This window comes from Meleagris gallopavo, chromosome 21 (genome assembly GCF_905368555.1).
Source record: "Meleagris gallopavo chromosome 21, MGAL_WU_HG_1.1, whole genome shotgun sequence".
NCBI classification, from domain to species: Eukaryota; Metazoa; Chordata; class Aves; order Galliformes; family Phasianidae; genus Meleagris; species Meleagris gallopavo.
In genome coordinates this window covers 6399135-6411980 of record NC_139424.1, presented here as the reverse complement: position 1 = coordinate 6411980, position 12846 = coordinate 6399135, and the positions used below count along the sequence as shown (strand labels likewise).

At 42.7% G+C, this 12846-nt stretch overlaps 1 protein-coding gene across 6 annotated transcripts in view; it reads right to left on the bottom strand.

Moving 5' to 3' along the window:
• Positions 1-7429: 7429 nt before the first annotated feature.
• Positions 7430-12846, bottom strand: part of SPECC1 (sperm antigen with calponin homology and coiled-coil domains 1) — an 81929-nt gene continuing 76512 nt past the window's right edge. For all 6 annotated transcript variants that reach the window (XM_085241047.1, XM_085241046.1, XM_085241048.1 and 3 more), the window contains one exon: positions 7430-12539. In XM_085241047.1, the coding sequence (XP_085097173.1) occupies positions 12450-12539 (90 nt within the window). In that variant the 3' untranslated portion in view covers positions 7430-12449. The remainder of the gene's footprint in view (positions 12540-12846) is intronic.

The window sequence follows — 12846 nt, the reverse complement described above, 5'->3', positions numbered from 1 at the left end:
ACGCTGTTTTCCTAGCTCTATAATATGTGCCAACAGAAGCCTGTTGCTGCTTTACAGCACTTCAGTGCAACGGGAAGGGACTTCTTTGCATTTCATTAGAGAAGAATCTGCTGTGGTGACCAAGGAAGCACTTCTTACAGGCTGATCCCATGGAAATTTTGGTTTACCAAGTCAGACGTGAACAGAGCAGCAATCCATTGCGGACTGTGATGAATGGGCTGTTCTGGACAAGGAGGTCTGCAAGGCAGGTAGCAAAGCACTGTGAACATTGTGGATTTTGCATTATGCTGAGATTCATAGCCCTGCAATGCACAGAAACCTCTGCCAAGGCCCGGTGGTTTCTTTTGGCGTTAACTGATGCAGCTGAACTCACTCCGAACACAACTTTGCTGCAAGCGTGGCCAAAGAGAAGCGTGCTGAGCTCTGCTATACAGATGCTGTTAAACCTGCAGGCAGGAGAGCAGGATGAGCCGCTTCCCAGCCAGAGATACACAGCTCCCAGCCCGTGCCCTCTGGCCGTATTCTTTGAGCCCTGTTTTAAGAAATATAGCACCATAGAATCTACCACCAAACACCACTGGAGCATACTGGCCTTGTAAAGCAATCAGCTGAGCAGGCGTTGTGAAACTCATTCCTGTGGCTGTGATCCTCAGATGAAAATGTGTGCAGCGTGCGTTTGTATACAGGAGTCTGTAAGTGATCCTTATGGGCTCCTTCCAACTCAGGATACTCTGTGATTCTATGCAGTCACACAGGTAAAGGCAGCCCACAGGCTACAGAATCTATTCAAGAGCTGGAGCACATTAAGAACAGAGCACTGTTTGGCACAAAAATGCCACTGAGTGACAAGTAAATCATCACCACCATTACTTTCCTGGATTTATTCAACTCCAGGGACTTGCTGCTCACTGCTCCCATAGGAAGCGACACCAGCAGTGAGCTGCTCCTTTCAAGTGCCAGTACGACTCGAGCTCCTTTGTTCAGAGGGAAGCAGCTTTAAACACGTGCCGAGTGTGATACAGTGGGAGACAACCCCAGCAGCCTGCTGGGCTAGGGCTTGGCAGAGGCTTGCAGTTCGTACGTGCCGTTCCTCTGTCGCTGCGCTCCCAGGGGAGCAGAGCCACCATGCTGGAGGCAGCTTCCTGCGGCCGCTGTGATCTTTTGTGCAAGGCTCAGGTTGAGGGCTGCCCTGGTTGTCTCTGTTTTGGCACCTTCGGGGCTCTCAGCTTGGTCGGAGCCCTGCCACGTGGCTTAGTGAGCCCTCGGGCCTGTAGACAGCACCACACCTGCTGCCTGAGCAGTCCCTGGATGACAGCCCACAGCCCCTTGTCCCTTGCTCAGCATGCAAGTTTGCTGACCACGGAGGCCCAGAGGTTCTCTCTCCCTCCAGCCTTCAGCACAGACCTCCAAACGCACGCATCTCCTGGGGAGAAACATTCCTAATCTCTTTGAACTGCATGCATTGGCCAGAGGGAATGATCAGTGACAGATCCATGGCGATGCAGTTCTTAGGGACATGGTCTAGTAAGCAAAATTGGTTTTAGGCAGATGCTTGGACTAGATGATCCTAGAGGTCGTTTTGAACCTTAATGATTCTGTAAGGCTGTGTCTGACTGCTTGGTGTGAGCCATCAGCCTGGCAGAACTGGCACAGCCTTCTGAATTGAGGCCCCACTGCTTCTCAAGTCTCCACTGGCACTTCTGAACTGCTCTGCAGGACAAGACACAGCTTGTCCTGATCTTGGCTCCAAGGGAGGATTCCCAAAGCATAATATAACCTGCAAACCACGCAGCTGGTACAAAAGTCCTCTTCAAAGTGGTGCTTCCACTGGCAGCGTGAGCTGCATGCTGCCTGCACGAGCTGGGTGAAGGAAACACCATTTTTGAGGGCAATATGGTGTGCAGCAGATGAAGTGTCACTCTGCCTGAATATTCCTGCATCTCCGCACTGAGCACTAGCATGCCAAAGATCCAGATGAGCTCTGAAGTTATGGAGGTGCATGGTGCAAGGTGAGGTTTGCCCTGTATTGCTCTGGGTGTTTTTCCCTAAGAGAAGAGAAAGTGTAAAGCAGAGAGCAAATCTCCAGAAAAAACTATTTCCATGCTGGACACCTCAGTAAGTCTGCAAAGTGCAGACTTAACAAAACAAAACATTATGGCAAGATGGTAAACTGCCAATTAACAAACCTAGGTTTTCCAAGATCTGGGGTCACTGCCAGATAATAAACGTAAATTATTCTGGAATGTAAAACCAGTGCCTAAATTACCTGCATCCTGCAACAATGCAGGTGTGTTTATAATGTTCTTTATAAATGGTGAGTTATATCTTACACTTTCCATTAGAAAGCAAAAAAGTCACCACAAAACTGAAAAATAAAAATAAACTATTAAGAGCAGAGAACATAAAAATGAAGGATTTTGGCTGAGCAGAGGGCCAGGCAGTGAGGACAGCATTTTAAAGAATGTTTTAGTTTATCTCTGTTTGATTTTACTTACTAAGCACCTTGTATGATGCAAAGCCAAGCACCCTTCTCAGCAGTAGTCCTAAGTAAAAGCTGCAGTTTTTCCAGAAGTGCACGAAGCCACACAGGGCTCGCAGGGTGCGGGTTGCCTCACTTGTGCTGAGGGCACAGCAACTTCCCCAGAGAAATCCGTAGGAAGTGTCGTTTTGTTTCCAGGCCAACACCAGCAGTGGAAAGCCCAGGGTGAAGCAGGACAGGCAGTGATGCCGTTTGCAATTCAAACAACCCGAAATTGCCTCATTCACAGCCACGGCTTCCTGGGCAAAGCCTTCACAGCTTCTTGCCCCTAACAACAGAGCCTTGCTAAGTGTCTGCTCCAGGAGCGTAACTCAGAAGTTTGCTCTCCATCAACGCTTCACAGTAACAATGAGGAGAAGTGATTCTGCTCCTTGCCAAACTCTGACAGAGCACGGAAATTTGCTCTTACACCAGAGATCAAAGCTGTTTGGCTTTATGCAAAAATGGGACATTTGAGTTCCAAGTGAACAGACTGAGGAGACTTGAATTAATGCAACACAGCCATCCTGAATAGAGAAGTCCATCATGTTCCAAGTCCCATGAGACCTTGGAGCCATCTTTAGCCTCTAATTCCCATTCTCCTTTCACAGACAGACCCATGCAGCCTCTAAATGAGTAAAAGGGTGCCTTAGTTGTGACACAGTGAAACCTGCAGGATACACACACAAAATCAGGTCAGGCAATGTGGAGGAAGTACCACAGCCTTCCTGTCTCACTGTCTCAACACAGCAAACACTGAATTTGTGCTCAAAACCCATTTGATTCCAAGTATCTTTACCACAGCCCCTGTTGTGCACCTCCATTACAGAAAGAATTTCTTGGAATTGCCCAGCACAGGAGGGTCCTGCCTTGGAGGGATGGTGACACTGAATGCCACCTTCCTTCAGAGTCTGGGCACCAGTATACAGAAAATTCACTTCCTTTGCATCCTGTTAGTCCACTTGCAAAAGCACGACATAAACCTGCTGCTAAACACCTTCAGAACACAGTAACTTAATGTCCGTTATGTATGACTTTTCAGACCCTCATTTAATTGCTCAGAAAGCACTGTCTTAATCCCAGGTGAAGGGGAGAACCTGGAGCATGGATCAGCGTGTTATTTATTACCGGTATTATGAGTCCCTTTGCAAAGCTTCAAAATGAACTCTTCCATCCCTGAATGGCTCTCCAGGGTCTCAGCAGTACAACTACTCTCAAGGGCTAAGCTATGCATATGATATTATTGCTGTGCTATTCAGACACACTGGGTTGTGGGAACCAAACACCAGTAGCTGCATTACAAATAGGAATAGACTGTGCACTGCTTTCACTGTAACTGCCCTCCAGGGTAGGAAACTATAAGCAGAAATTCAAATTTTTGCAGTTTCCTTCAAAGGGGGTTGGGCAGCAGTGTCCCTAAAGAGAGCCATCCGCAGGAGGTGTTTTCTGCTGGATTCCACTCCCTGCAGCTCATACCAGCAATTGTCCTTTTCCAGTCACAGTGGCATTACAGCAGGTTCCTCTGTGCTGGGCTGTTTGTTACAGAGCAGGTTTGGAAAAACACTTGCTCTCATTTTAATTCTCCAGTTTTGTTAGTTTCTCTTTAACCAGCTTAAAGTCATGATGTGTGGGTAAGGATAAAACCTCGGTCATTGCTATGTACTCAAGAAGGGACAGAAGTTCATATTCTACATATGTGAATAATGTTTACCCATACTGGCATTTTACAGCTTTCATTTTCTTCCTGCTATGCTCAATAAAAAACACTGATTGCCCCCATAATCCTAATGCCATCTTTTCTAAGTGACATTTACTTCAGAGCCCTGCTATATACAGCTTGTGCCAGTACTATTTCAGCATCAAATAATGCGAAACTTCACCTGTGAGAATTCAGCCTGGTGCTGATCTTTGCAGACTCTCCATCTGGAAGACTTGCTTCTCATACCATTAGTATTGCTTACGTTTCTCTGCCATCTATCACGGTCCATGATTCTCAAGCCCGTTCAGCTCCTTAACTAATGCTCACTTGCATCTCCTGTTCAAGCATCCCTACATCTGTTGTAGCCTAAAAAGAGGACACACAGAGTAATTATTTTACACCCACTGGTGGCTGGGCAGCCTAAGACAATGTGGTGTGACACTTGCCTGTCTCTGAAAGCTGTTCACAATGTGATTCAAGAAGAAACTGCTTCCTCTACACTGCACCTCACTTCTTTTTTCCTTTCTTCTGAGCTACTTTTCAGGAGTTGTAAGAGAACCAGGATCTGAGGTCCTGTCCATTTAGTTAGCAGAAGCCTGGGAATATTGGGCAAAATTAGCATTATTAATGACTAAGGGGAGACATGAAAGGGTTGGCTCAGAGGTGGGGGTGACTGAAAAACATAATAAGCTTTTCCCGAAACCAAGAGTTTCCTTTTCATCACATCTTGGGGAACCACAAGCGAGTTCCCATAGGTTCAAACCATGTTTGTGATTAGCACACCTGCCTCAGTTCCCAGGGAGGGTCTGTGACCATTTTGGGAATGCAAACCAAGACTCCCAGGAACCTGGGCTTTAAGCTTTACTGTACCGACTGTGCTTTCTTCAGCTTCAAATATAGATCAGGTCATGGCACTCTGCTTTTATCTGCTTCTGCCAGGGCTCCAGCTGGATATGAACCTCCAAGTGCTGGAATCTATGTTTGGAGCAGGTCTGTGAGCACTGTGCTGATACAAACAAATAAAAACCTCTCCGTCTCAGATAGATGAATGTGCATCAGGCAGGAAAGGAATTTTTCTTTCCAGTCCAATCTATGCTCTCTAAGCACTAGGAAACACCTGGCAGTGAAACCAAACTTAGCAGCAAAGCAGCCCTAAATCCTCTCATTTCACTCGTCTACAACCAGCCACAAACTATCCTGGGAAAACATTGGCCTGAACTCTCATTTCCAGTCTCTTGCTGAACCACTTGCAAACATATCAGCATGGATTACTCACAGACATTTTCCACAGAGAATCCAGCTTTTTCTAACAAATAAATCAAAGCAACCGGAGTGAAAAGAGCTGAGGCAGCAGAGCCTGCATCTCACACCTTCCTTCAATAGCAGAAATACCAAGTCTGGCAGCAGGTACAACACCAACTGATCTACGTAGGATCTATTTTCTGAAAGATAACAAGGGAATTTGAAGACATTAATACTTGCAAATAATACACAACTGAATACAGTAAATTCTGATAAAAAAGAACGATCTTACAGCCTGTAGAACTTGATGGAAGGACTGTTGATTTTTGCAGGATTCTCAGTGTATACTTACCATGGCAAAGGCAGTGGCATCAGTTTAGTCGAGATACTGAAGTCGAGTGGCAGAGCAGTGTCTCCACTTCAACATTTATATCTTTTTATGAGTGCTTGTTTGGCTTAAGCTTTGAGACAATCCGTGATAGCATGACTTTGTGTTTTGTAGCAATTACAGTTCAAGCAAGGAATATGGTGACAGATTTTAAAGAGCCAGCAAATAGACATAGTTTGCTTGATCACTTGCTCAAAATCAAAGCAAACATGACCTAAAGTAGCTGCAATAGCATGTATCTTGCTAGCCATTTGTATCTCCATACTGTACAAAGAATGGATCAACTCTGACAACAAGCTATCAAGGGATTCATACTGTCTTATAGACAGAGAATGGAACTGAAACTTTGGTAAGCGTAATTTTTGCTCGCCAGTATGTGAGACAGACGAGCAGGATTTCACATCCCTGAGGTGAAACATCACTAAATCAGCCTGAGCTGATTATTAATTAGTCATATTACAATACTGCATGTAGACTGCAGATTGTGGTTAGAGGCTAAATAAACTTCTAGCAAAAACAGCCATTGCCCTAAAGAACTAATGGCTGAAAAATGAGGACAGACAAAAGGATAAAATAGATTGATGATGGATTGGAACTTTAGATAGACAGACATGAATTGCTTTAATCCAAGATCATCCAATTGATAAACGCAGAGTCCTGCTCTTTGTGCATAACACATTCCTCATGATGGTGAGATCTCCAGAGGGCAAGAGAGGGCTGGTTCTGAGAAGTTCTTTGCAGAAGACCACAGAGATACAAATACCAAATCTAGTGCTTTCTAAGTGAGCTATTACAAGATTTCTAAATAAAGTGGCAGCCTCAAAAAATTGGAAACTCTACTTTGCCATTTCACTTGGTCATGCTATGTCCAGGAGGTAAAGCTGTCTGAATCAGAGAAATCATCAAAACAACACTGCTTTCCCTGTGACATTGCCACAAGGAGGGACCAACCCTGTGTTGAAAACCCATGGCTGAAACATGGTATTTAGGTGGGGAAAAGCAAAGAAGTTTGGATTATGCAAATGAGAACCTTTTTCACAAGCTTTCATCTCTGCAGCCAGGCACAGCTACTCACTGCTACTCCTCAGCATCACATGTAACAGAACCAGGTGGAGTGCTCTTTCAAGCTGTAACTCATTTTGCCACCTTACTGGTGACTTGCTTATACTTTATACTTATTCCAGTCATACGTCCTTGGTTTTCAATTTTTGACTGCTTGTTCCTAAATTCTTTAAGTCATTTAAGCTCTCCAGATGCAGAAACATGCCGGTGTCTCCTGTGTTCCTTCCTTTCCTTTGCATTAGGATGGTTTCTTACTGTGTCTTCAATACAGTCTGTTTCAGAATCTGACACTCCTTTATCCCCAAGACAATCTTCTGAAAGGCATCCAAATGCATCTACTTAAAAAATGGAAATTGATGTATTTATGAAATGAAGCTTCTGATCAAATTTTCTCTGCTACCAGTGTAGGAGAAACAATGAACCATGAGGATGTTTTAAAGCCTCTCCTGGGAGCCCTGCTTCCCAGCAGTCTGCAGATGAATCAGATTTGTACGTAGATATTTGAAACATTACAGAAACATCAGAAACAGAGAAAGATTTATTAGAAATATTACATTTTTTTTTTTGCATCATACATTTCAATAATGTTAATTTTTAAATATTAGCATGTCCGAATCTGGCAATGCCTTGTATATACATTCTAATGTGCTCTTTGTATAAATTAGATCACGATGTAACATCTGTATCCAATAGAGAAAGCTAAAAGTACTTGACTGTTAGAGATGATTATGCCACATGATAAACTCAAGTCTGGACCAATAATCAATAAAAATATTGTGTCCAGCAACACCCAATGGAACTTGGCACACGTGCAAGTTAAAAATGTAGAGACCATCGGTTGTGAAAAATGTTAATTGTAGTTAAGTTATAAACTTGTTCCTACACAGCATTTGTGGGTGAGTCTAAATGGCACTGGAGTTGATAAAAAACAACAGAGTCTAGCATAGTAGAAGTTATTGCTGGGTTTAAAAATATGTCTTAATGCTCAGTGCCCTGAGTCTTCTTAGGCAAAAGCCCTCTTCTGACAGGAAAATGCATAATCTCATCCCATACAGACTCTGCATGTCATCAGATAGACAAGGTGCAGCTTTGCAAACAGCTGGACCGATCAGATACTTCCAAATGGAAGCCATAAGCAAAGAAAGATGAGGGAGGTGCAAACAACCTACAGCCAGATGAGCCAATGCACTCTTACTGTCATTGCTAAGGAAGTGAGAGTTAAGGCAGTGAAGCCAAAAGCTGGACTTTGAAGAGCTCTGGGTCAGGAATCAAATAGGGCAGAACCAATCCTTCTGTCAGCATGCACCTATTTGGTTTGGATAGAAAAACTCACAAATACTGGTTGCACACACAGAACAAGAAAAATCATACAGAAAGCCTGAAAAAAAAAAAAGAAACCTGCCAAAACTCAAGCAGCAGAATGTGTCTCACTGAATGGAAACTGGAGAACCTGCTTAAGTCAAAAATGAGTCTGCTTAATGTGGCTGCCTTACTGCAGCACAAGAAAAACAGTGAATCTTTGGCTCTTGACATTCTCATGAATATCACAGTCACAAGAAAGAAAACCTGGCAAATGCAGTGAGCTCCGGGTTCTCTTCCCTCTTCATCTTCCAAGGGCCATCCCAGGCTGCACTCTTAGGAGAAATGTCACTCAAGATGGCAGTCAGTCAGGACTCTCAAGCTGAAATGCTACAGACATCCACATCCTTTGCTGTCCATACAGGTACAGGTATTAATTTTCCATCTTGTTCCCTCTCCTCACATACTGGACTTTCACTCCAGGCAGTTTCATTGCGTACTTTCAGAAACAGCTCAACAGCCCTTCCCGAAAACCTTCTTAGAGAGCTGACTCCTGACTCTCTTCTCAACTCCCCTGTACCTTCCCAAATCATGATATACTCCGTACATTCTATGAATCACCACAAATTCTGGAAGTCAGATCACTTTCCATGCATTTAATTCCCTTTCCTCTAGCAGCTCTAGTGAAACAATCACACAATGCAATATCCCTCCTTGGAACTCCACTGAAATCCCCATCCTAAACATTTTTCTCACATGCTCAACCAAGATCAGCTTTATGATTTCTTGGAGTCTGACAGACTACCCCAGGACACAAATAAATGCAGTTATGTTTTAGAGCTACTGTACATTTAAGGAGCACATGCTAAAGCAATTCCATCTGCCCGCATCAGGGAAAAAATCTATTACACCTAAGAGGCAAAGTCAGAAAGGATTTTGGTAGCTTAGGCAAGCTGTTGCTGATACCATCCATGTCACAGCATCGTATGTTCCAATTTAGCAAGAATATTCCTATACATATATATATATGTAGCTTACCTTAATAAGTCCTGTAACATTAATGGCAGCTAGAACTTTAATTTTTCAAATTCCAATTTGAGATGCCTTAAAAGAACTCACAGACACTACATATTTTCTGAACACCACGCTGCTCTGCAGCACCTTATATGGGACAAACGTAAATTTATATTCAAACTTTTAGGCATTTAGGCAGCCTCAAAAAGCAATAGCCTTTTCTAAAAATCTAGGTCTGCAGATGTAATGGTGCAATGTTCCAAAGGAAAAAAAAAAAACAAACACAACAATGTAGCAGCTTAAATGAACCCATAAACCCAATTCTTCATCTCAGAAAATGACTAGGAAGAGTGTCTCAATCTCCAATTGTCAGCACTTTGAAGTGAGATGCTTTGCAGGTTTGAAAGCTGAAAAAGTAACACAGAGCAAATGGGAAAACTGATACCTTGTTCTCTACAAACAGACAACTCCTTGTTCCAACTCCCAGGTAAGGGAACATGTTCTCATGAATATACCATTAGAACTGCGTAGAATTTGGTTTGGACTATGCTGTTGGGGGAGGCATGAGAAAATTAGCTGCAAAGAGACAGAAACAATGCTTTGTAAAATTGATTTAAAAACTGAAAGCCATCAGATCAAGCAGCAGAAGAATGCTTTGTAAAGCAAGTAAGTCTTGGGGAAACAGATTAGAATAAGTGTCAAAACAGTGCTTGAAGCAAATGGAGCTGACATATTAGATAACATATGTATGTAGCTTACATCTGGACAGCCACATGGAACGCATGCACTTCCAGTAATCAGAGGGTTAAGATGATATTTCTTTTCTGGATCACGTGGAGCCCTCTGACTTCAAAATGTTTTCCAGACTCTGGGAATGAAAACAGTTTTTGTCATCTCTCCAAGTGCCTGATCCAAAGCCCACTGAGGAATATGGAATTTTCTGTGTTGACTTCACTATGCTTTGAACTACAGCCTGTTGGTGAGTTGGGATCTCTGCCAATGGATACCTCAAGGGAAAAGAGCCTGCTGCATCCACAAGGCAAAGGAGTTGTGCAGCGTGGCTCTCTTCCTAAACAAAATCTGCTTAGCAGCTATTTCTCTCTTCCATCTTATCATATAACAGGAAACTTATATTTGAGAACATTTAGAGCAATGCATCCCCTGCTCTCTAGGGATGTCAGAGTGTATGCTGAAAATTACTGCAGACTTAATTTAATCTAGAAAGCACTCTCTTGCAAGGAAGGAACTCTGCCCAAGCATTTACAATCACTTTCTCACAGTATAGCATGACACCAGAACAGTTCAAGGGCACTGCAAGTGTGTGCCACTTTCTATCACACAGACACTCAAAAGATTGGAATCAGATTTTCCTGAGGGTGATGGATTAGAATAAGTCAAACTGCAACTCAGAGCAAGTGCTGCTTTCCTCCTCCTGTGAAACAGGCATACTCTGTATTCTTCCAGCTTCCTTTCTGTTCAAGGCACTCACTGACCTTGGCTGCTGTCGTCTACCCCCTAAATCTTGATTTTGCTGTGAGAAAACCAAAGTCTGAAATAGCTTGTTTACTAATTAAAAAAAAAAAAAAAGACAAATAAACAAACCCAGTTAAGTACTATGGGGAAGCCAGAGGCTGAGATCAGGCACCTGCAGTGCCCCAGAAAAATCATGTTTCTTCTGTGAAATCATCTATTTCCATTTCATGAGCTCTTTTCAAGCGCTAAGAGCAGCAAGCATCACTATTAACTTCTCTAAGAGAAAAATGATACCTAGCTGCCTATGATTAACATTCATGAAGCATCAGGTCTGGGTCACAGGGTTAAACACGTTAACTAAACTACTCCTTTCTTCTAGCAGCATAATCTAAAGTGGCTAGCAGCCTTCTGCGAGATCCAGTGCAGCATATTCTTTAAGTCATGCTACTAGAACAAACTAAGCAGCCTTTATTTGAGTTTGATCCTTTCACCATTGGAGATGACATAAAATTTAGCTTCATGGGGTGAAATAAGAGAAACAGTAAATTAAACAGCATACTTCGGACATCTTACTGATAGTATTACTGAGCTGAAAGGCTCTTCTCTGGCACCCTAAAGATATCCGAGAAACCAAGAGGAGAACACAGTAATATTCTGCAATTTGCAGAGTGAAATTGCAACTTCTATTGTTACCAATACATTACTGTGTTCTTTTACAGGGTAATGTAACTTCTAAGCATTCAACAGTGCCCTGCGGACTACATTTTACCTCAAAGGGCATAAGCTGTCTCAAGATTTATGCTTCTACATAGAATTTACTTATTTGTGCTGATTATAAAAGATCAGTGCAGAAAAGAGAAGTTGCTCTACTCAGTTCACAAAAACATGACCTACTGAGATGTCAGTATACTGCTTAGAGAGTCACCAGCTGATTACTGGCACCTCGTAAACTAAAGCTAGTAACTTGCATTTGCAGTATTCCTATGCTAACAGTGTCTGTATAGACAGCTGTGAAACAAGGCTCCATCTTCATTTTACAGTCAAGCTATAGTAATGAAACTGTTGTAATAAAGCTGTTTTTCTCTGAAATGACATCTGTTTGATCTGAAATGGAGTCCCAGCAAGTAAGAGTATCTTCCAGAGTTCTCTCACAAACTGGTGGTGGAACAGAGCATGGTTTCCAAGTTACAAATGATGGTGTTGTTATCCTACTGGATAAGCTATGGCAAAAAAAAAACTAGCAGACTGACTGGGACAGATGTGTGAGAATAACTCAGGTTAAAGCACTACGCACATGCATTTGTCATGGCATCTCCTAAAATACACAGAGGGAAGAAAACAAAACATATTTGGGATGAGTTAAATATATTTGGGCAAGAAGAGCATTTTGGTGAGATTTTGTATTAGAATTAATCTCCCAGCTTCCCTTGAGTACGAGCATAGTCCACACTGATTTAAAACTTCATTTTGTGGCAGGTCTCCTGTTGGTAGAGATTAGTTTGTGGTAAACATTGTTTAGCACAAGGAATCCTCTTCAGAAACAAAATTGCAGATGAATTTGGTTTGAATATATGGACAACGGTTATTTATTTGGTTTTATCCCAGATGTTATCAAAACTATGGAAGAGCTTTCTTGTGAACTAAGAGCATAGGTTGGTTCTGGAAGAGGAGCAAGGGGATTTTTAAAGTGATCGAGTGCATCTGTGGCATTCTTTGTTCTCTTCCCCACTTGTGTCCACCTCTTGCTTTGCATCTCAGGTCTCAAAGTACTTGTAAATCTGGGCGACGTACTGCATCACACTCTGCCAGTCAGGCCGGTCTGTGTACATCATCTCACTGAGTTCCTGCATAGGACATATTGTCAAAATTTAGTCAAGCACCTCCTCTGGGAGCATCCCTGGGTCCTCTGAGTAGCTGTTGTTACTGAACACTACTGCTTCTGATTCCAGAGCATGTTAAAGCCACATAACTGTATAAAAGTCCATGGGAACAATCTACTGACTGACTGCAATTGTACAACTCCAGCCAAAGAACAAACTGTTTAAACACTGTACATCCTGAAAAGGTCTCTTCCATCTGTAATCAAAGATTAATTCTCTATGTAATTTCATTTTATTTAAATTACTGCTTCTTTGCATGTCCTTGGTTCTG